We start from the raw sequence: 24,060 nt of genomic DNA, 5'->3' as shown, positions 1-24,060 counted from the left end.
GTCTTTTGCTTCCTCCCCTGCTCAGGAGATGTGGTATGCTCCGTACACGGTCAGACACAGACAATTTTTAAAATGAACTTTCGTTGATGGGAAAACCCCTTTAATGTGACCGGCTTCCTCTGCCTGTAGACACGTCGCGCATCTGCTGTCGGGACCAGCTGAATGATTCACAACGCCTGTGCGGAATTCGCGCAGGTGCAGTGCGAGTGAGTGTGAGTGTGTGACTGTGTGAGTGAGTGTGAGTACGACCCTGAGTGTGTGAGTGCGACTGTGTGAGTGTGAGAGTGTGTCTGTGAGAGTGTGAATGTGTGAGTGTGTGTGTGTGTGTGTGTGGTGCATACGGCGCATAGAGTGTGTGTGTGTGTGTGGTGCGACGGTGTTCCGCTGGTGGTACCGCGCAATAGGTTGGTACAAGCAGCAGTTTCCATATTGAGACACCCATCACTTGGGTGTCCCAATATTGCGGTCGGTGAACTTCCTCCGCTTGGAATTCTGGGATACGGTGACATCTGGACAGAACAGGAAATGAAAACATTACAAGGCAATTAAATAAATACATTGTGTCATGTTTCTTTTTGCATAAATTATTGCATTTATAAGTGCATAAATGATTGGAGGTCTACTATTTCCCAGTGTGTCCTTTTATTGGTTGTGACCTTTAATTAGTACCACATATAGCACCAATATTATCTCTGCAGTTTAGAAATTACAACTTGCAACATACTCATTTAACCATCATTAGTTCATATTTCTGCTATCCCTTATTGGACCTTTCTAAAGCAATTGAATTAAAAATGTAACAGCCATAAACATTAAGGCACAAAAACATAAGAGGGAGTTTCACCCCCAAACTATTTAAATGCGTATGCAACTCTTTCTAAGACAAGTCCAGAAATATCTTTACATGGCCAGTCCATTCCTCTGTTACTGAGAAATTAGCATTTCTATTGATATCCAAATGAGACTGTAAATCTAAAGCCTCTGTCACTCCAGCTCTTCTCTCAGCCCAGAGCAGCCACCTCCTGCATGACTGATAGCTAATTTGCCTGAAATCACACAGCATAGAAACGGGCAGTTAGGGATGAGAAAGCTGAGTTGGGCAGTGAACAGAGATGGAGTGACAGAGGCTTCAGATCTACCATAGTCCTTTAGCTCATTTGCGTATCAATTCAAACACTGATTTTTCAATAATGTAAATGTATTGCTGGACTTGTCTGTGAAAGAGCTACATGGGCATATAAATAGCTTTGGGGGTGAAATCCTGTGGAAAGATTCCCTTTAAAAACTGATTCCTTAAAATATATACAAATGTAAGTCTATTTTAGATGTACTATGCACGTTATAGAATCGTCCATCATTCTTTTGCTATCAACCACACCTCGTTGTGCCGATTGAGTAGCTTAAACGGACTGTCATATCCGGCCGTGTAGTAGATGCTCTCATCAAACAGCTTTCCATCTCGTTTTAGGCATTCTGATAGCTGCAAGATTTGTTCTTGGTTCTTCATGCCATTAGCAAATCCTCCAAAAGATCTTTAAAAAAAACAAAAAAAAGAGAAAATTATTGTGTTTAATACAATGAATAACATCCTAAGCAGAGAAGAAATAGCGATTTACCAACTATTAATGCTAATTTCCGTTTTACTTTATGTGCCAGCCTGGATTCACTTTCATGGGAAACTTTATGTCAATTAATATTTATTCAGTAGATGTTTGAATTGTTCTAGCTGCTACAGATCCTCTTTTATAGAAAATGACATTAACGTCTTCCTCTTTTGAGATGTGCACAGAAATAAAAGCACCTTCTAGAACTAGTAGAATGTTTATATAAATCACTAATATCACATAGTAATATAAAGAGATGGAAATACATTTAAATGTTGGGTCCAACTCAGGAAACTCCCCACTAATCTTAATTAGTGAGAATTTGGCCAAGAAGGTGATATCCAGCTGATCCAGGGCGAATTGCAGAAGAAGTCTTGAACAATAAGGGTAAATGTTGAGTTTTTGCATAAACTTTATGCAAAAAAAATATTAAAAACTTATTAAATGTTTATAATTGTGTGACACCCCAGAGTCCGGTTGTCACAGTGACATTACCTCCCTCTAATGGCTAAAGTCATGCTTGGAGGCAGAAAGGGGACCCCCATGCCAGGCAGCATAGATTTAATCACAATTTCCTGCTGCAAGTCAGAAAAGGGAGATGCCTTATAAAGTCTGGCCAGCAGAGGGGGTTGGTGAGTCAGCTAGAAGTCAGCTGAGGGAGTTGTCATAGAAACGAAGCAGCTGTGAGCTGTGTGGAGAAATAATGACAGTTAAACGTGAGGACTTGAGGTAAAGAGATCTTTCTGGAAGATCCTGTGAGATGAAGACAGGAAGCTGATCAGAGAGGAGCTCGATAGGCAGAGCTGATCTGTGAAGAGGGTAAGGACAAGAGCAGAGACTGAGAGACTCTAAGGAAGCTAAAATACTGCATATAGCAGACCCCTGAGTGAAACGCTAATAAAGAGAAAAGGGACATCAGAGTCCTAGGCTGAAAGGAGCTGTAAATCCTGATAGCCGAATCTGAACGTACAGGGAATTGTAAATTCCTGTGCCCATTGATCACCTGAGGGCACGGCAGCGGATAAGGAGCCCGGGGCCGACGGTGAAGAGAACGGTACCCGTGGAATAGGCTCACACTGACAGCTGTACAGGTTAGTGAAACCATCACGAATAGAGGGTCGCATCATAGTTATATACAGCGGAGACCCACACACAAAGCGCAGAAAGGAAGGTCCTAAATCCCCACCTGGCAAGGTGGATTCCCTGAATGCCTCCAGGCGAGCCGGACTCATTCCATCACCTGTATGTGGTACTCCGGACTGCAACCTATTACCAGTAAAAGGTAAAGAAACTGCACCTCTCTGTGTCTTTCTCTCATTTATCTGCACCCCAACGTTTACAGCCATTTTTTTACTATTTATTTAACATCTTTGCCCAGGGACTACAGCCCTTCCTGTGGAGGGCTACAACATCATAGCTGCACCCAACATCCATCCCAGAGAAGCAACACCGCAGCGCTGGTCACCTCTGACTAGAACACCACAGGTGGCGTCACGTATTTCACCATTTAATAACTTTATTTTCATTTTTACCACATAAATACCACACAACTTTCCCCTATTTTATTACTGGACGCCTCTGGGCCACGGACCGGATCACCGCCGCCGTGACACCGTCCTCCATGGAAGTTGACGGGCCCGGTACCGAGTACCCCCAGGCCCCGCGGGGCGCTCCAACTGGCGTCACAAACAGGATTTAGCGAGCCTAGCAAAGCTGGGTAAAGTAGCCTGGCAAAGCTGGGTACTGTGTGCCATAGACTTTATTAAATTGTGTGCTAAAGACTTTAATGCGCTTTCAAATAACCGCCAAAACTGCGTCACACGGTGCGTGCGAGCAGAGAGGGGCGTGCCAGTGAAGCTGGAGCTGCGCTCTATTGTGAGTGAAAAACAGGAAGAAAATGCCCAACGCGGGTGAAGATTCAGCGGCGGTCGCAGCCGCAGCCTCAATAATGCCGCTATCAATGCCATATATACCAGGAGCGGCCTGGTTACCACAGTACTCAGGGGAGTCGCACACTCTGAGCAATTTTAAAGAAAGACTATGTAGTTTGTTCCAAGTGTACCCCCTGTCAGAAAGCCAAAAAGTCAGTATCCTCATTGGCCAGTTAACTGGTGCGGCTCAGAGGGAACTAAAGTCCTGGCCGGACCCTGATAAAGGAACTGTCAAACAAATCTTAGCCAGACTGAAAGACACTTTTGTTACCCTGAACAAGTGCTCACCGACCAAGGTCCAGCCTTTGAGGCAGAAGTGTTCCAGGAGTTCTGCAACATGTACGGTTGCAAGAAAATCAGAACGACGTCGTACCAGCCACAGACAAATGGCATGTGTGAGAAGACGAACCAGGTGGTAAATGACTTATTGAAGACCTTACCTCTGGAAGAACGAAACCAGTGGCCAGAGAAGTTGCCAGATCTGGTAGATCTGTATAATCATATACCGGTAAACTCTACAAATTGCACTCCAGCCTACTTGATGAGAGCAAAACCTGGCAAGTTACCCATTGATTTGGACATGGGAGTCTTAACACCTGAGACAACATCACCAGATGCAAGACTGGGATACTGAGCTGCAGCAACAATACCGCAAAGTGCAAGAATGTGTGGAGAAAAGTTTGTCCCAAGCAAGACAGAGGCAGGAAAGGAATTACAACCAACACGCCCCTGCAGTTCCCTTGACACCAGGACAACAAGTACTTAAAAGAAAGAGACGTGTTCACAAACTAGATGACCAGTGGTTAGCAGAGCCATACACCGTGATACCTTCAGACTTTAATAACACCAAAGTATGTATCATCAGCAAAGATGGAGGAGAAACCTTCGAAGCAGTCTCAAGAGATCTTCTAAAGATGTGCCCTGATCAATTGAAGGACAAGAAAGAAGTCCAAGACACTCCGCAACCCATAGTAGAGGTGGAAGAAAAGATTCAAACTATACTTGGAGACTTTCCTCGGACATGGACACAAGTAAATCAGGCAACAGTAGTACCAGTCCTAACCTTTCATCAGCCTACTGCACCAGATGAAGAAGAGACTCTAAATGAAATGGCTCCAGTAACAGATACCACATCTGCAGAGGAATGCGGAAATCTGTCCCCTGCTAACAGCGAATCTGACAATCTCATGGTGAGTCTAGGAGTAGAGAGAAGGCAGTCTAGAATACCTATCTTACACAAGTCTACTTATAGCGTAGTGTCTAATGCACCAACAGTAGACATGAGAGAACAGGTCAGGTCATCAGAAATACCTATACTGCGTAGATCCACTCGTAGTACTAGAGGTCAGATCCCTGCCCGTTACAGAGATTACGTAATGTAAATAAAGGAATAAGAATGTATAGTAGTAACCGTTAAGCATGAGAGCCTACAGAGACTTACTGTAAGAACATTTTTTAAAGTATTCGCAATGACCAGTTAAAGGACAATTGAGCAACAGGATTATGTGTGGTCAGAACTGCATTTGTAAATAGTTACTCCAAAACGGCCTTTGAAATAAGCCACTGGCGTGGCCGAAAAACAGGCACATCTACAGAGTGCCCTGTAGCCACGCCCAGGGACGACACACAGAGTGGGCTAAGGCGGTTCCCACCAACCAAACTCCAGGTACAAGCACAAAGACAATTCCTGGACAGCAGCGTAAGGACTGGTCGCAGCAATAGCTGTGCTATTGGTTTTTTTTTCTTGTCTGGTTTTTGATAATTTTTACAATTTTTAAGACCTTGTAGATTTGCATTAATTGTTGTTGTTAACAATTCTTGTTATATTTTCCTCAGTCCAGGAGTACTGAACATAACTGGGGGGGGATGTGACGCCCCAGAGTCCGGTTGTCACAGTGACATTACCTCCCTCTAATGGGTAAAGTCATGTTTGAGGCAGAAAGGGGACCCCCATGCCAGGCAGCATAGATTTAATCACAATTTCCTGCTGCAAGTCTGAAAAGGGAGATGCCTTTTAAATTCTGGCCAGCAGAGGGGGGTTGGTGAGTCAGCTAGAAGTCAGCTGAGGGAGTTGTCATGGAAACGAAGCAGCTGTGAGGAGAAATAATGACAGTTAAACGTGAGGATGGGAGGTAAAGAGTTCTTTCTGGAAGATAATAATAAATAATAAATTTTATTTCTATAGCGCCGACATATTCCGCAGCACTTTACATTTCAGAGGGGATTTGTACAGACAATAGACATTACAGCATAACAATAATCACATAGATTATAACAAATACCAAGAGGAAAGAGGGCCCTGCTCGCAAGCTTACAGTCTATGAGGAAATAGGTAGACACGAAAGGTGGGTGGTAACAGTTGCCCTGATTGTATGGACCAGCCATAATGTTAAGTGTGTAACAGTACAAACACAGAGGGCTAATGGATGCATAAAGCATGTGGGAACATGATGTGGGGAATCTGGTTATGGTAAGACTTTTGGCTGTGCCACACAGGGATAGATTAGGTTAATGTGTTGAGGTAATAGGCCAGTCTGAATAAATGCATTTTTAGGGCACGCTTAAAATTGTGGGGATTGGGGACTAATCGTATTGACCTGGGAAGTGCATTCCAAAGAATTGGCGCAGCACGTGTAAAGTCTTGGAGACGGGAGTGGGAGGTTCTGACTATTGAGGATGCTAACCTCAGGTCATCAGCAGAACGGAGGGCGCGGGTAGGGTGGTATACTGAAACAAGGGAGGAGATGTAGGGTGGTGCTGAGCCATGGAGGGCTTTGTGGGTGAGGGTAATAAGTTTATACTGAATTCTAGAGTGGATGGGTAGCCAGTGTAATGACTGGCACAAGGTAGAGGCATCGGTGTAACGATTGGTGAGGAATATGATCCTGGCTGCAGCATTCAAGACAGATTGGAGAGGGGAGAGTTTGGTAAGAGGGAGACCGATTAGAAGAGAGTTACAATAGTCGAGACGAGAATGAATAAGAGAAACAGTAAGAGTTTTTGCAGAGTCAAAAGTAAGAAAAGGTCGAATTCTAGAAATGTTTTTGAGGTGCAGATGACAAGAGCGAGCCAGTGATCGAATGTGGGGGGCAAAGGAAAGCTCGGAATCAAGTATGGCCCTTAAGACAGCGGGCCTGTTGCTGGGGAGTAATAGTGGAGCCACACACAGAAATGACAATGTTGGGTATAGGTACATTAGTAGAGGGAGGAAACACCAGGAGCTCAGTCTTTGACAGGTTCAGTTTCAGATATAGTGAGGACATGACGTTAGACACAGCGTTTAGACAATCGCCGGTGTTTTCTAGAAAGGCTGGCGTGATGTCAGGAGAAGAAGCATAAAAATGGGTGTCATCAGCATAGAGATGGTACTGGAAACCAAATCTACTGATTGTTTGACCAATAGGGGCAGTGTACAAGGAGAAGAGGGGGGGGGCCTAGAACCGATCCTTGAGGAACCCCAACAGTAAGGGGAAGGTGAGAGGAGGAGGAACCGGCAAAAGATACAGTAAAGGAGCCGTCAGAGAGATAGGAGGAGAACCATGAGAGAACGGTGTCCTTGAGGCCAATGGAACGGAGCATAGTGAGGAGGAGCTGATGATCCACAGTGTCGAATGTTGCATAGAGATCCAAGAGAATTAGCATGGAGTAATGACCATTTGATTTAGCTGTTAGTAGATCATTAGAGACTTTAGTGAGGGCAGTTTCAGTAGAGTGTAGAGAGCGGAAACCGGATTGGAGAGCGTCAAGAAGAGAGTTATCAAAGAGATAGCGGATAAGACGGGAGTGGACCAGGCGTTCCAGGAGTTTAGAGATGAAGGGAAGATTAGAGACAGGTCTATAGTTAGCGGCTCAGTTTTGGTCGAGGGATGGTTTTTTAAGTAGTGGATGTATGATGGCATGCTTAAATGAGGAGGGAAAGATACCAGAAGAGAGAGAAAGGTTAAATATTTTAGTTAGGTGAGGGGTGACAGCAGGGGAAAGGGACTGGAGGAGATGTGACGGAAATGGGTCACTGGTGCAAGTGGTTGGGCGAGAAGATGCAAGGAGCCTGATTACTTCTTCTTCTGTGACTGGTTCAAAATCAGAGAGTGAGCTAGATGCAGTGGGGGAGGGAGGACAGTGCATGGTATGAGATGATTGGGAGATAATTTCCTGTCGAATCTGGTCAATTTTTTCCTTGAAGTAAGTGGCCAGATCGTCAGCTCGGAGCTCCGTGGTTGGGGCCTGTACTCTTGGGTTGAGTAGAGAATGAAAAGTGTCAAAGAGACGTTTCGGGTTATTGGACAGTGAGGTGATGAGGGTGTTGAAATAGGCTTGTTTGGAGAGGTGAAGGGCAGTGTTGTATGTTCTAAGCATAAACTTGGAAGTATAATTTCTCCTTGCGGAGAATGACATGCTAAGCATGTCGAGGTGAGGAGACTTAAAGCCGCAATGCTCCTCTGGGAAACATGCTAATTATACAAATTGTCTCTTCAGAGAGGAAGAGGACTAGAACTCTAGTGCCACCTATTGGAGGTAGCAATCCTAAAAGTCAATGTTGACCTTTTAACGAGCCTAGTTACATGACTTAGGATAAAAGCCAAGCATAAACTTAAAATGGATGAAATCTTCGTGTAGATTGGATTTTCTCCACAGACGTTCGGCGCACCTGGAGCACCGCTGCAGGAAACGTGTTTGCACTGTATTGCCAGGGTTGTCGCCGTCTGCGTTGTGGTGTTCTATTTATAGGGGGTGCAAATTCATCCAGGGCACTTTGAAGTGTTTCATTGTAATGCTTCAATGCAGAATCAGGACATGAGAGGGAGGAGACAGGGGCCAATGAAGACTGCAAGTTCTTCAAAAGTTTCTGGGTGTTAATGGCCTGTATGTTTCTATAAGTATGGACAGTGGGGGTGACCTGAGCAGCCTGGCAGTTCTTGATAGAGAATGAAAGAAGATTGTGGTCAGAGAGCGGGAGAGGGGAGTTTGCAAAATCATTCACTGCACAAAGCCGAGAGAAGACCAAGTCGAGGGAGTTTCCGTCTTCATGCGTTGGAGAATTAGTAAGCTGCGAAAGGACAAATGAGGAGGTTAGAGAGAAAAGGTGAGTAGCAGATGGTGAGAGGGGAAGAGCAATGGGGATGTTGAAATCTCCCATGATGAGGGTAGGGTTTGTCACAGGAGAGAAAATGTGGAAGCCAAGTGGCAAAATGATCCAGGAACTGATGGGAGGGACCGGGAGGACGATACACCACTGCCACTCGCATGGAGAAGGGGGTGTAGAGTCTGACGGCATGGACCTCAAAAGAAGGGAAGACTAGTGAGGGTAGTTGAGGGATAACCTGAAAGGTACATTTTGGTGATAGGAGCAGACCAACGCCTCCACCTGCTCTATTGTCTGATCTTGGGGTATGAGAGAAGTGTAGTCCCCTGTATGAAAGAGCAGCAGCGGTAGTGTCTGACTACTGGATCCAGGTTTCAGTAAGAGCCAGGAGGTTAAGAGAATTAGAAAGGAAAAAGTCATGAATGAAGGAGAGTTTGTTACACACTGAGCGAGAATTCCAAAGTGCACAATTAAGAGAGACAGATGGCATGCAGGGAATATTAATAAGATTAGAGGGGTTTATGAGTGTAGCAGTTGGGGGGTTTGACTTTCTATAACATGGGGGACCTGGGTTGGGAGCAATGTCTCCTGCGACTAGGAGAAGGAGGATAGAAAGAGTGAGCAGATGGTTAAGTGATTTGTGAGAGCGTCTCTTATGTTGAATGGTAGGACTGACTGGATCTGTGCAATTTAACAATGTGAAAAGAGCGTGAGTGTTATACATAGGAGAGGAAAGGCGTGAGGGGCCAATATGGATGGAGTGTAGAGAGTTAATGCCAAGGCGGTGGATGTGTGTGAATACAGCGGCCAGGATATAAATTACACAAATGCATATGGTATATATTTGTTGTAATCCAAATGTACAGGGAGTAGATGTATATAAATGTCTTACCGGTCTCCTGTCCTGTCTAACATCCATGTTATAACTGCCAGTACTTTGGTAAACTGTACTTCGATAAAGTGTGCATAAATGCCCCCTGCATAAATGCTCCCCCTAGCTATGTCTGAATATATAGGAGGTTAAAACCCCCGTTACACACTGCGATATCGCTAGCAATATCGCTGTAAAGACACCGATTTTGTGACTTTGCAGCGATATTGCTAGCGATATCGCTGCATGTGATACTTACCTCCGACCGGCTCCCCCGCTGGTTATCGCTGATCACGCGAGAAGCTCCTGGACCATTCCTCGTCGGCCACTTCCTGCTGGGCTTCCTGTGGCGCCGACGATCGACGCGTGGAGCCAGGCGGGAGGACGCAGGATCGCCGCGTCTGACAGGTAAGTAGCGACCCCTGTCCCCAGCGATGTCGCTGGTGAGATCTGCCTGTGTGGCAGCTCACTAGCGACCACCTAGCGATGCACCAGCGATCCTGACCGTGTCATATCGCTAGTCGGGATCGCTGGTGCATCGCTAGGTGTAACGGTACCCTAAGGCTAAGATTTTTTTTTTTTTTGCTCTCTCTCTTCTCGTTAATCAATCAAACTAAATTGAGACAGCAGTACCCAATAAAATGTTGTGGTCAGATAAACAGATGTCCAGCACTACATGGATCATAAAGGCAAGCCCGGACGCCTGCCCCAAAGGGGCTACAGGGAGGGCGCACATGACTAAGGAGGGATGCTAGGCCTGAGGGTTAGTGAAAGGTAAGGTGTAGTGCTTTTGTGTTTGTGGGGAAGGTGTGGGTTGGAGCTATGGGGCTTATGGTGCAATGTGAGTTGGCAGGGAGTGGTCAGTAGTGGGATGGATATATAGGGCAGAACTGTGGGGGGATGGTCATTCCTTACCTTGCAGACGTCCGGAATCGTCCCGCCCTCCCGCCCTAATTTTAGGATCTTCTGGAGATCGACATGGTGAAGAGAAGAAGAGGTTTGACGTTGTCGCAGCAGTCGGCGGAAAGGAGGGGGTATTTGAAGTCGGTGGATTGCACAAAGAGCGGGGGGGTGAACCCAGTGCAGGAGCGGGTTACCCCTGGTGGTGCAATGGTATACTTGGTTAAGGTGGGTCCCAGCTGTGCTGGGTCACAGCGGGACATGTTAACGTGGGACCCTGCTGTGCTCGGTCACAGCGGGGCATGTTAACGTGGGTCCCTGCTGGGCTGGGTCCCAGTAGGACATTGGTTGGGCAACACTCGGCTGGGTGTCCTCGAGCCGGTGTGGTGCGGCTGAGGGCACGTGGTGGAGCTGGTGTTGCAATCATGTACAATGGGTTTTGCAACACTCGGCTGGGTGTCCTCGAGCCGGTGTGGTGCGGCTGAGGGCACGTGGTGGAGCTGGTGTTGCAATCATGTACAATGGACTCTTCATTTACCCCCCCTCCTTTTGCTGGTGGTTATGTTTATGGAATATTTCTACATTTATGGATAAAATGTTATTGCTTGTTTGGTGTTAATAAACGGGGCTGCTGTGGCCTTTTACATCCAATGTCACGCAGTCGTGTCTTATTTAAGTTAAGAAGGGGTAAGTGTGGGTTTTGGGAGGGCTCATTACAGTGAAGCCGTCAGTCAGACTTTCCTAAGTCAAGCACTTTGAAAAGTTTCTTGACCTCACAACATAAGGGGACAAGCAGAGTAAGTTGAAATAACTATATACCAGATATAAGCTTGCATAGTTGAAAACACATAGATAGCATTCAGGATTAACTACTTGCTGACATTGAATGGAGAAACACAGGAGTTGGTTCAGAGCAGAGATTGAAATAGCTGGTTACCAGATATAAGCTTGCATAGTTGAAAACACATAGATAGCATTCAGGATAAGGCTGTTTTCACACATCCGGTGTCAGGGGTGCGGCGGAGTGCGGCGAAAAGCTGTACCGCCAGATCAGACCGGCAGCGGTGACACCGGATGCAGATGCGGCGCCTGATCCGGTTGGAAAGCATTTAAAGGAGCCGCACCGGGGACGAGAGAGGCAGCGGTATGCAGGGGGGGGGAGAGATACATGCGCACTCGCCGGGCACTTGTGGGTTAAACCTCACAGTGTCCGCGCATGCGCTATTGAAAAAGCCGTTTCGGCGCTGCGAAAAAAACGTTGCAGGCAACGTTTTTTGCTGACGCTGGACGGCGTAGATTTTACGCTTCCGGCTAAAAACGGAGGCGCCGCATGTCCATCCGGCACGATGCGGCGATCATTAAATTCTATGTGCCAAAACCGGATCCAATTCCGGATCCGGTTTTCACACTTTTCGCCGCATCGTGCCAGATTCAAAAAGCCGGATGTGTGAAAGCAGCCTTAATTGCTTGCTGACATTGAATGGAGAAACACAGGAGTTGGTTCAGAGCAGAGATTGAAAGAGCTGGTTACCAGATATAAGCTTGCATAGTTGAAAACACATAGACAGGGGCGTATCTAGGGGGGGGCAGCCGGGGCAGTTGCCCCGGGCGCAGCCGGCAGGGGGCGCAGTCCGGGCCGCCTAATGCAGCGGTCCGCAGTGTCCTCCCTGGCGGCTGCGTTCTGCCGGCCCCCCTGGCCTGAGAGTCGGCGGTTCTCTGTGTCAGCTGTCAAGCTGACAGCCGGTGCAGAGAAGGTGCGCGTGCCGGCTCCCAGGGAACAATTGTACTGGCGTCTGTATAGACGCCAGTACAATTGCAGCTCTGACCGCCGGGCCAGAGCGACGTCAGCAGCATGACATGTCATGTGATCACGCTGCTGACGTCACTCCCCGGCGCCCAGAGTGAACGCTCAGCGCTGGTGGTAAGTGTGCTCCAATATGGAGCTGAAGAAACCACCGAAGATGGGGGGGTGTTAATGTGTGGCGATGGGGTTAATGTGTAGTGGGGTTAATGAGTGGAGATGAGGTTAATGTGGAGATTAATGTGTGGGGGGGTTAAAGAGTGGGGATGGGGTTAATGTGTAGTGGGGTTAATACGTGGGGATGGGGGTTAATGTGTGGGGGGTTAATGAGTGGGGATGGGGGTTAATGTGTGGGGGGTTAATGAGTGGGGATGGGGGTTAATGTGTGGGGGGTTAATGAGTGGGGATGGGGCTTAATGTGTGGGGGGTTAATGAGTGGGGATGGGGGTTATTGACTGGGGGGTTAATGAGTGGGGATGGGGTTACTGTGTGGGGGGGTTAAAGAGTGGGGATGGGGGTTATTGAGTGGGGGGTTAATGAGTGGGGATGGGGTTACTGTGTGGGGGGTTAAAGAGTGGGGATGGGGGTTACTGTGTGGGGAGTTAATGAGTGGGGATGGGGGTTAATGTGTGGGGGGTTAATGTGTGGTGGGTTAATGAGTGGGGATGGGGGTTATTGAGTGGGGGGTTAATGAGTGGGGATGGGGGTTAATGTGTGGGGGATTTGGAGTGGGGGGTACATAATGTTTTGGGGCATTTGGGAGTATGGATGGGGGTTAATGAGTGGGGATGGAATTAATGAGTGGGGATGGGGGTTATTGTTTGGGGGGGTTAATTTGTAGGGATGGGGTTAATATGTGGGGGATTTGGAGTGGGGGGTACATAATGTGTGGGGGGGATTTGGGAGTGGGGATGGTGGTTATTTAATGCGTGGGGGATTTGGGAGTGGGGAAGGGGGTTAATGTGTGGGGGGGATTTGGAGTGTGGGGTACATAATGTGTGTGGGGGATTTGGGAGTGGGGATGGGGGGTTATTTAATGTGTGTGAGGGATTTGGATTGGGGGTTACTTAATGTGTGTGAGGGATTTGGAGTGTGGATTGGGGGTTACTTAATGTGTGTGAGGGATTTGGAGTGTGGATGGGGGTTATTTAATGTGTGTGAGGGATTTGGAGTGGGGATGGGAGTTATTTAATGTGTGTGAGGGATTTGGAGTGGGGATGGGGGGATTTAATGTGTGTGGGGAGATTTGAGGACACAGAGTATGTATGACGAAACAGTATGGGGGTTGGGTGCAGACAGTATGGGGAGCGAACGGGTTAATGTATGTGGACACAGTATAAGGAGTCAGGGGTATGTGTGAGCAGACAGTATAGAGAGTGACGAGGTACATATATGAGGAGACAGTATGGTGGACAGAGGGATGTTAGAGGAGACAGTATGAGGAGGGAGGGGAATAGTGTGAGGCGACAGTATATTGCAGACATTTTTATTCAGGAGCATTATAATGACACTTCTATCTTTAAGGGCATTGTGTGGAGATTTGCTGCAGAAGACCGGAGAAGATGGAAGTCTGCAGAGGCCGCTGTGGATGAGAAAACTCATCATGGGGTTTGGACAAGAAGAAGAAAAGTAGAACGACTCCAGAGACGACGTCATCTATAAGGTACTTGGATGTAAATGTTATTTGTGCTACTGACTTATTCTCATGTTTTTATTTGTTAGGAACATTAAAGGGTTTGTCCAGGTTTGTGCTGAGTCTGCAGTCATTCTATGTGACTGCAGACTTCTGAATTCTCACAGTGCTCACTGAACGCTGTCAGGATTCTCTCATGCCGGTAATTTACATACATGCTGTCACATGCTGACTAGACATGTGTGGCCTCACTCAATGAAAATGAACGGAGCGAGGACGGGCACGTCTAGTCGGAATGTGGCCAGAAGTATACAAATCACATACTTGTGCTGACATGACTGTACATCGGCAAGGGAGAATCCTAAAAGTGTGCAGTGCATTCGTTGTGAGAATTCAGAAGCTGCAATGTCAGGATTCAGCTCTGCAGGTTCCAGCAGTCATCACATGGACACTTCACTCATGCGATTTTCATACTTGACAACGAGCTTCTCTTCCTGCTTTCAGTTTTTTACTGAACTTTGAGAGCATTAGGAAGAGCAGCTCGTGGGTACATGGCCAAGTGTGCAAGTCGCATATGCACTTGGGGGGGGGGGGGGCGCCGAACCAAATTCTTGCCCCGGGTGCCAGGAAGCCTAGATACGCCTCTGCACATAGATAACATTCAGGATTAACTGCTTGCTGACATTGAATGGAGAAACACAGGAGTTGGTTCAGAGCAGAGATTGAAAGAGCTGGTTACCAGATATAAGCTAGCATAGTTGAAAACACATAGATAGCATTCAGGATTAACTGCTTGGAAGATCCTGTGAGATGAAGACAGGGAGCTGATCAGAGAGGAGCTCGATAGGCAGAGCTGATCTGTGAAGAGGGTAAGGACAAGAGCAGAGACTGAGAGACTCTACGGAAGCTAAAATACTGCATATAGCAGACCCCTGAGTGAAACGCTAATAAAGAGAAAAGGGACAACAGAGTCCTAGGCTGACAGGAGCTGTAAGTCCTGATAGCCGAATCTGAAAGTACAGGGGATTGTAAATTCCTGTGCACATTGATCACCTGAGGGCACGGCAGCGGATAAGGAGCCCGGGGCCGACGGTGAAGAGAACGGTACCCGTGGAATAGGCTCACGCTGACAGCTGTACAGGTTAGTGAAACCATCACGAATAGAGGGTCGCAGCATAGTTATATACAGCGGAGACCCACACACAAAGCGCAGAAAGGAAGGTCCTAAATCCCAACCTGGCAAGGTGGATTCCCTGAATGCCTCCATCATTCCATCATCTGTATGTGGTACTCCGGACTGCAACCTTTTACCAGTAAAAGGTAAAGAAACTGCACCTCTCTGTGTCTTTCTCTCATTTATCTGCACCACAACTTTACAGCCATTTTTTTTACTATTTATTTAACATCTTTGCCCTGGGACTGCTACAACATCATAGCTGCGCCCAACATCCATCCCAGAGAAGCAACACCGCAGCGCAGGTCACCTCTGACTAGAATACCACAGGTGGCGTCACGTATTTCACCATCTAATAACTTTATTTTCATTTTTACCACATAAATACCACACAACTTTCCCCTATTTTATTACTGGACGCCTCTGGGCCACGGACCGTGTTGCCGCCGCCGTGACACCGTCCCCCATGGAAGTCGACAGGCCCGGTACCGAGTACCCCCAGGCCCCGCAGGGCGCCAAAATTGCACTTCAGTAACCATAGAAACATCTGATTAAAAAATCTAAAAACATTGAAGTGGCAAAATTTGTGAAATCCAAAATTTGTGTTAGCTTCAAAACCTCTGGCCACAAGTGGAGCCAAGAATAGTCTGAAAAGGCCACAAGGATTAATATACTGTAAGTAATTAGAGCTGCAATTTTCACTATGACCAACTTATTGTAGGAATCCCCACCTGTACCTGACCTACAACATATTGGCTTCCTAAGACCCCTTGAGCTGTCTGTTTGGCTGTGTAGTATACCACTGTAGGAATGGTGGAGGTGATGTTCTACCCCCTGACACTTCAAGGGGTTAAATGTATTTATACTAATGTACCTATGTTGTCAAAGTAAAACCCTCTGAGGCTGTCATCTAACCTAGATAGACATAACTAAAAAGGCCGGCCCTTTACTGGGAGGGGGAACTGAAAGTTAGTACCGAGTTCTGGAAGTGTCAAGGCCAGTTAGAGGAAGTGAGGTGAAGACACAGAGAGGTGATAGGCAATAGGCAGCTAGGGGCAACGTGAGCCTGTTACTCGGGGCAGTGGATTGCCATAGAAACCTTCCATGTGAATCCATCTGTCGGCCTGGGAACCTTGAAATGGATGTAGGGGTTCGTTGGCACACTAAGCTTGCGGAGCTGCATTGCAAGATGGACTGAAACTGTCAGAGGCGGGAGGTGATGCAATACAGGTGCCCGGCTTGTGGTGACGAAGAATTCCTAATGCTAGAGGAGTTAGCAAAAGGGATGCTCTCCTCATACCAAAAATTTAGGCTGAAGTTATGTCTAGTACCTGTGGGAAAGACTGTAACCCATTGGGCCCTATTCTATATGCCTGATTGTAATGACCATAATTTGGTGTCCCCTGTATTGCCTGCTGTGAAGATTCTGGAACATGGAAGCTTGGAGTCAGTGAAGGCCTACGGGCCACAAGTAAGTGTGATGCACACCACACACAGCAGCAAACCGGGACTGGGACATGTTTTATGTGTAGGGAGCCTGAGCGAGTGGGAGCAGCAGCTGGCCCATGACTACCTCGCTTTGGCACCTTACACCACCACAGTAAGTATGAATTTGTACACAGTGAATATGTAATAAGGATGTGTTTTTCCAAATAGAATTCAAATTACAGAAAATAGAAATTACTTATACTGTAGCTAAATGACTACTGTGTCCCATCCAAATTTCAAATGTAAAAAACCGTATAGGCTAACACAATCTTACCGCACATAAACTGTTGTTTGAGGTCTTTCTGTAACAAATACTTTGTTCTCGGAGGGTTTGGGTGGGTCGTCCTGGTGTTCCGGGGGAATATAAAATGAAACTGTAATTGTGGATTCACAGGCCGGTCCTGTACCTGGCTCTATAAAGGTGGTCACCGGTGCAGTCATCTCAACCTTTACTTCTGCCAGGAACATGGTGAGCAAATGAAAGATAGTATGTGAACTTCAGAAACTAGCATACTGAATATCAACTACAATTTCAATTTAAAATCAATTTTTACTAATAATCCAGTACATACTGTATATTCCAAAAATCTTGAGGTGACCTGTATTTTTGCTACAGGTCAAGACTCCATTTGGCAGAAGATAATTTTAAGGCAGGGATGTATGCAAGAGGGGTGGCAGGGGGTGTTGCATGGTTAAAACTGCCCAGATCTTTAGGAAGCAGATACAATTGGATAAGTTATCATAAAAAACAATGTACTTCCATAGACTGCAAGTCAGTTTAGACGTGCAGCCTACGAAGATCTTGGAACTGATGCAGGCAAACTGAACACAATAATGTCCTCACACCCATCTGTGGCATGCTGGTTTACGGAGTTCATATTTAAAACTGTTATCTACCACTGCATGGCGGTCATATCATGGTAAATCTTGTTATGATGCAGTGATTTTTATTCAGTAGCAGTATGGGGGTGCTATTAAGTCACTACTGTATGCAGTGGTAGGCTCTTGCCTACTGGGAATGCATGATGAATATGTGACTGAATTGTTTAGAGACTATGTGCCATCCAAGCATCAGTGGTCACATCCTCTACTCACAAATTCTGCTACACAGCAAGAGAAAACACTGCTTATTATTGCTAATGGTAGTAAGCAGGGCCAGACTGGCCATCTGGCAATTCTGGAAAATGCCAGAATTGCCTGTCTCATCAAGGGCTGCCTTGTCTGCTACGTTGTTAGCAGAATTGGTTTTCATAACATACCCATACTGTTATGATGGAGCACAAAGTTGTTGACTCTGTCACTTACCCCAACAGGCCAAGGGTATCATTAGAAATATTGGTCTTTTAGTAAATCTTGCTTTCCTCCATCCAGGGTAATAGTAGTAATATATCCCATCTCATGCTTGAGGATGGGGACAGCATAGGCCTGTGTGATTTAAAATGTCAGGGCTGAATTTCAGCCCCAGTCCATACCTGGCAGTAAGTACCGTATTCTCTCCTAGCAGAGAAGCACTAAGACAAGCCAGGCATACAGGACAGCAGACTATACTGAAGAAAGCATGTGTCTCTTGGTGTTCAGGGAGAAACAATCCCAGACTAGAAGATGAAGAACCTCTCTCCTTGATAACAGACAGGAGCTAGGAAAATGAGGAATAGTACAGCTTGCACAACACATTGAGTCTGGTCAAAGCTTCAAAATGGTTCAATTCAAGGTAAAAACTATTTTTAGGTATTCTCACAAAAACACACATTTTGGAAATAAAAAAAACAACTGTGTTATGACAACATCAAACAACAGTTACTAAAAGGAACTTGACATGAGAAAATTGCCTATTAAAGGAGTTAGCCAACCCTTTTTTTTCTATTGAGCTAAGAACCTATTAGTATGTAGTTGCTACCAAAAGGTCTGTTCTGCCTTGTGAAAATCTCTCCTGACTCGTGATGCCAATAATGAAATGTACAGTAGCTCCTCGACACTGCCACCACTATATTTCACTGTAGGTACAACACATTTTTCTAAATTAATTTTTGTAAATGCATTGTGCCTCCAGTTATACATGGTGGTGGCAGCATCCTTATGTAGGGCTGCATGAGTGCTGCTGATGTCGAGGAGCTACATTTTATTGATAGTATCAAGAATTTTATAAATGTACTGCTCTATATTAAAAGAGAAGGTGCTGCCCTGGTGATGTGTACTTTTCCTACATGACCACGATCCAAAACTCACATCTGTTACTGTGGCACCCCAGAGTCCGGTTGCCACGGTGACATTGCCTCTCTCTAAGGGTGGTTTCACATTAGCATTTCAGGCCACAGCTTCAGCCTGCGCACGGCCACCGCTAAGCCCCGCCCCCTGTCACGCCTCCTCCGGTAGCTCCACCTACGGGCGCATGACGCTGCATGCGACCTGCGTCCCCTATCTTTAGCATTGGGGACACAGGCTGTGCGCAGATATGCGTTTGGCGGTGCATGCGTCTTTTTGACGGTGTGCCGAGCGCACCATATTGCAACAGGTTGCGTTTGGCACCCTAAGGGGTGATGTCATGCCTGGAGGCGGGGGGGGCCCCATGCCAGGTAACACAGTGTACATGTCAATTCCTGCTCCAGGCCAGAAAGGGGAGCTTCCTTATAAATTCTGGCCAGCAGGTGGGGTTAGTGAGCCAGAAAGAAGTCAGCTGAGAGAGTAAGCAGGTGAGTTGTCATGGAAACTGGAGCCAGTTGGAGCTTGTGACAGGACAGTGACAGAGGAGAGTTGGCAGTTGGTCTGTTGAGAGGGAAGGGATAGGAGCAGAGACTAGAGCTCAGGGGAACTAAAATTGTGTATAGCTGACCCCAGAGCGGAGCGCTGATAAAAAAGGGTGCCAGAGTCCTTGGCTGGGTGGGTGCTGTACACCCTGACAGCCGAATCTGGAGGGCAGGGGACTGCAAGCTCCCTGACCGCACTGAACACCTGAAGGCACGGCAGCAGACAAGAGCCCGGGGCTGACAGTGAAAAGGACAGTGCCCGTGGTATAGGCTCACGCTGTCTGCCATACAGGTTAGAAACCATCACGCAGGAGAGGGCGCAGCTTAGCTACAAGCAGCAGGGACCCGAAAAGAAAATGCCTCCAGGCAAGCCGGACTCAATCCGTCCTCTGTAATTGGTACCCCAGATTGCATCTACTTTCAAGTAAAAGGTAAAGAAAACTGCACCTCTTTGCGTCCTTCACTTACTCTCTGCACCCCAACGTTCACCACCCTCTGAACAATCAAATATATTTGCCCTGGGGCTCCGCCCTACCCGTGAGGAGCTGAACCATCTTTGCTGTGTCACCACCAGCCCCAGTGGACCAAAACCGCAGTGTCGGCCACCCTTTGCCGAACACCACGGGTGGCACCACGATAAAACACCACATAACTATCCTCTATTTTATGACACGGCCAGGGCCATGGGAAACGGATCACGGCCCCGTGACCTCCCCCATAGAACTGTCCGGTCCGATTTCGGGTACCCCAAAGCCCTGGTGGGCACGTCATTACATTTCTGAAGAAGAACAGGGTGAAAATGATTCGATGGCCAATTATATTTCATGGTCTTAACACAATTGAAAATGTATGATTAGTTTTGAAGTGACAAGTTGAGTATCGCTCTCCATCCAGGATCCAGGTTCTAAAAGAGGTTGTTCTTGAAGAATAGTACAAGAAGGATGCTATATGTGTGTTAGGTGGGCACCACAATATTTAACACATGAATGACTTAGCTAGGTGCAGCACAGTGCCAAAGATACCAAGGAGAAAAAAAAAAGCAAAAAGAAGCACAGAAAGAGCGCACTCACAGTCAGATGTGGATATGCAAAAAGGACTTTTATTAATCAAACAAATGCCAGGAAGGCCGAATACATGATAAAAACAATTAAAAAACACCAAAATGGAGAGGGTGGGCAGGTGGAATAAGAGCATGTATATGTAAATAAAGCATACAAGACATGATATAACAAGTAATATTAAATCTCAACAATGCTCTTTTCTCCCAGCAAGTGTGAAAGTTGATATATTGGATTACTTAATTTATTTATTTGTCTCTTATCTCCAAAAGAAAGTCCAAACTATAGCCAATATATAATATATGATTTCACAATAACGTGAACAATTATGCCAAGTGGACCTGAATCTTAATACACAAGAGGCAATGTGCCTGATACACATATGTGGGTGAAAAGAGACAATTTTACATAGTAATAATGTGTTCAGACAGAGCCATGTAATGAACAAAAATCATTCCATCCATGTAAAAAAAAAAAAAAAAGGAGAAAGAGAGCAAAAAGCAATCAATAAGAATCACATAATATTTACCGAGGGCGAAGCTGCAGGTTGCAGCGACACGCGTTGGGTGCTGGCAGGCAGTGTGATCTCCCTCGGTAAATATTATGTGATGGAATGATTTTTGTTCATTACATGGCTCTGTCTGAACACATTATTACTATGAAAAAATTGACATTCTCTCTTTTAATTGTTTTTATCATGTATTCGGCCTTCCTGGCATTTGTTTGATTAATAAAAGTCCTTTTTGCATATCCACATCTGGCTGTGAGTGCGCTTTTTCTCTGCTTCTTTTCCCTTTTTTTTTCTCAAAAGAAGGATGCTGTAATATATAGTCACAAGCATTCTGGTCGTCGCCCATACATGAGCTCAAAAGAGGCCTGTGGAACCTCCTAGTAGACAAATAGCAGGTGTGGGAGGTACCTCTCCCAGTCGCACCCATGGGAGTAGACCAACATCTTAAGCATCTGCTACAGGGTGCCATTGAACCATCTGCACAGGCCGTTAGTCTGTAAGTGGTATGGGCTGGTCACCAGAAGTTGCACCTGTATCTGCTATCAGAGGATCTCTATTAGCTGCATCATGAAATTGGTCACCCAGTTGGTCAGCATTTGCTCTGAAAAACGAACTCAGGAGAAAATCTCCAGTAAGGCGGTGTTAAGGTGGCCCGAATGGACGATAAGGCTACCACTTCAGCGCAACACAAAGAAGGAAGCATGGGCAGATGCCCCCTTGATCTGGGGTCAGGGACAGCAGACACCATGTTCGTCTTACTCCCTCTGCAGCCGGCGGCTTTCTTGGCCTATGGAGTCCTGTTGTTAGAGTACTCATTGGCAAGTGTCGCTGTTGCAGAGGCCCCCTTTGGCTTCCGGTCACAGAAATACTGCTAGAGGTTCTTCGGGCAGTTCCCAATAAACTGCTCAGCTGCAACGACCTCCTTCAGCTGCTAGATGGTGGTGACCTCCAATCCCGTGGTCCATTGATCGACTGCTCTCAGTATGTGATAGGCCCTGCTGTCTGTAGGACCCTGCTGCGTACTCTAGAGCTTCTTCTTAGAGAATCAAGTTATACTTCCGTGCCAGAGTCCGCTTGATATCCACACAGCTCAGGGTGATCTCGCTGGGCAGGTACCCAAAGATTTCCAGGATCTTACACTTGAGGCGAGGGATTAAGAACCAGACTCACTGGTCCTCAGGCAAATAGTATTGATAGCAAGTATTTTCAAATGTCAGCAAGAAAGTGTCCTTTCCGTTGTCCAGCGGGGAGAAGTCCTTCGCCTGTACCTTCAGGACCCAGATCTCAGGGGACTTGCAACAGAAGGGGACAGCGGCTGGAGCTGGAGTTGGAGCTGAAGCATTTGTCGCTGGAGCTTGCGCTCACGCTGACGCTCTGTAGCTTCCTCGCCATGTTCCGCTGCTGCTATAATCTCCTGCCTCGAGTCTGGCCAGAGCAGCTTTCCAGGAGGGTATAGGAGCCTGCCTAGCTGGGAGGATGGGCAGGTGGTGAGTGGCCCACTGTGGGACTGACCTCCAGCAACTGGCTCCATGGGGAGCCTAGGTTTGACACACCCTCTGCTTTAGCAACATCTTCCACCTCCTCCCCACCGTCTGTAGCATTGGCCATCTCCCTGGGTCTGCCCCTGGTGCCACTGGAAATCCTTGCAATCTTTGGTCACTGACACAGAGCTGCAACCTGATACACCTACACACCTTATAGTATTTAGACTTGGACTGTCTAATGTTGAGCTGGTCTTAAAACCCCTGCGGCAAAAAGCTACTGCTGGTAGACTTTACTGTTTGGGAGTAAGGGTCCTAGACTCACACACACTATTATCTCGATCCCATCATGCTGCCACCACATGTGATGAACCTGCAACTCATCGCCCCGCCTGACATCACTATTACATAGGAGGAATCATGTTGTACATCCTCTTCACTTGCACCAATGTGACATTCTGCACCCCCTGGGGACCCGTAAGGTCATCTTGGCACAGTTTTACACAGACACCCCCTGTCCACACGGGCCTAGAGAGGCACAGGGAGTCAGAAAAGGTGGCCCATGCAGCCGCTGACTTGGCACCACACGCTCACAAACCTGACAGGCTGAGAGACCTCTTTCACTAGCACCAGTGAAACACAGCCCTGCCAAACCGGTAGGATTGCCACCAGTTCCTCGTTATATATAAGCCCGGACCATTAACGGGATTATATCAGGAGAGGAATCAGCCTCAGTAACATGTGAAATTAAAACCAAGAACACTGATGTGTGGATTTGTGGATCGAGATAAAAGAGAAGCCCAAGGTTAAATTATATATTTAATCACCTTAAGGGCACACAAGACAAAACACTATATACACAATGGTTATACATATACAAATGGTCAGATATTCAAACACAGGTGAAGTACAAAAGATATAAGCAGATGAATCATGTCAGTTACTGATTTGATGTTTGACAATATGTGCAGGGCCCCATGGGGGCATGGGGTTGCCAGCTGGTTCCAATTCCTTCCAGCACATTACTTGATGTGACACCCCCTTTTAGAAGTGAACAGCAAGCATGACAAAGAGAGAGAGCACACGGCCTTACATAAGCCTTTATCCCCTTGATTGGTCACACCATTTTCTGCCCCCGGGATTGTCCTTATCCTCCTCCCCTGGGGGTGTGTAGCTAAATCTCCCAAAATCTATGAAGGATTATAACTTCCCAAGGTCATAGGAAACTGGTTCTGGTGCCATCGGATCCGACCGGGTCCCGGTTAAACTTGGAGACCAAACACGACTTAGCTACTTGGCTTCTACTAGCCGTTCTGCATATCACCGCACCCTGGGGTGCTAGAGCGTATTGAGACCATGGAAGGCGTTCAGCCTTTACAGAGATCTCGAAAATGTAATTGGTGTGTGGCTAAGATGTACAAAAGCTCCATATTCTCCTTAAATCTAACTTATGAAATCCTATCTAACTGCGGGAAGTTTGAATGAAGCACTCAGACTCTGCAGATGGTCATCCTATATGACTCTATATACTAGCTGATGTGGCTGGACCATTTGCTGAGCCAGGCGTCCTGTTACAGCTACCCATGCTGAAAGATGATTGTAAGATGTCGTTAAATCCCTCCATATTCTTCACAATGTGTAATAATGAGAAGTGACACAGGGAAAAGGTATTGAACACACTTACTGAAATGTATTTAATACTTTGTACATAAGCCTTTGTTAGTGATAACAACTTCAAGATGCCCCTGTATGGAAAAACTGGTCACATGCATTGCTCAGGT

The 24,060-nt window shown here is 46.6% G+C and overlaps 1 protein-coding gene across 1 annotated transcript in view; it reads right to left on the bottom strand.

Moving 5' to 3' along the window:
- Window positions 1-635: 635 nt before the first annotated feature.
- Window positions 636-24,060, bottom strand: part of HEBP2 (heme binding protein 2) — a 37,350-nt gene continuing 13,925 nt past the window's right edge. The window contains exons 5-6 of the mRNA XM_073575729.1: window positions 16,760-16,940; window positions 636-1,532 (exon numbers count right to left, since the gene is read on the bottom strand). Of these exons, the coding sequence (XP_073431830.1) occupies window positions 1,355-1,532; window positions 16,760-16,940 (359 nt within the window). The 3' untranslated portion in view covers window positions 636-1,354. The remainder of the gene's footprint in view (window positions 1,533-16,759; window positions 16,941-24,060) is intronic.

This window comes from Dendrobates tinctorius, unplaced genomic scaffold (assembly GCF_039654945.1).
Source record: "Dendrobates tinctorius isolate UK_male_01 unplaced genomic scaffold, ASM3965494v1 ptg000046l, whole genome shotgun sequence".
Lineage (NCBI taxonomy): Eukaryota > Metazoa > Chordata > Amphibia > Anura > Dendrobatidae > Dendrobates > Dendrobates tinctorius.
This window is presented reverse-complemented; position numbering and strand designations above follow the sequence as displayed.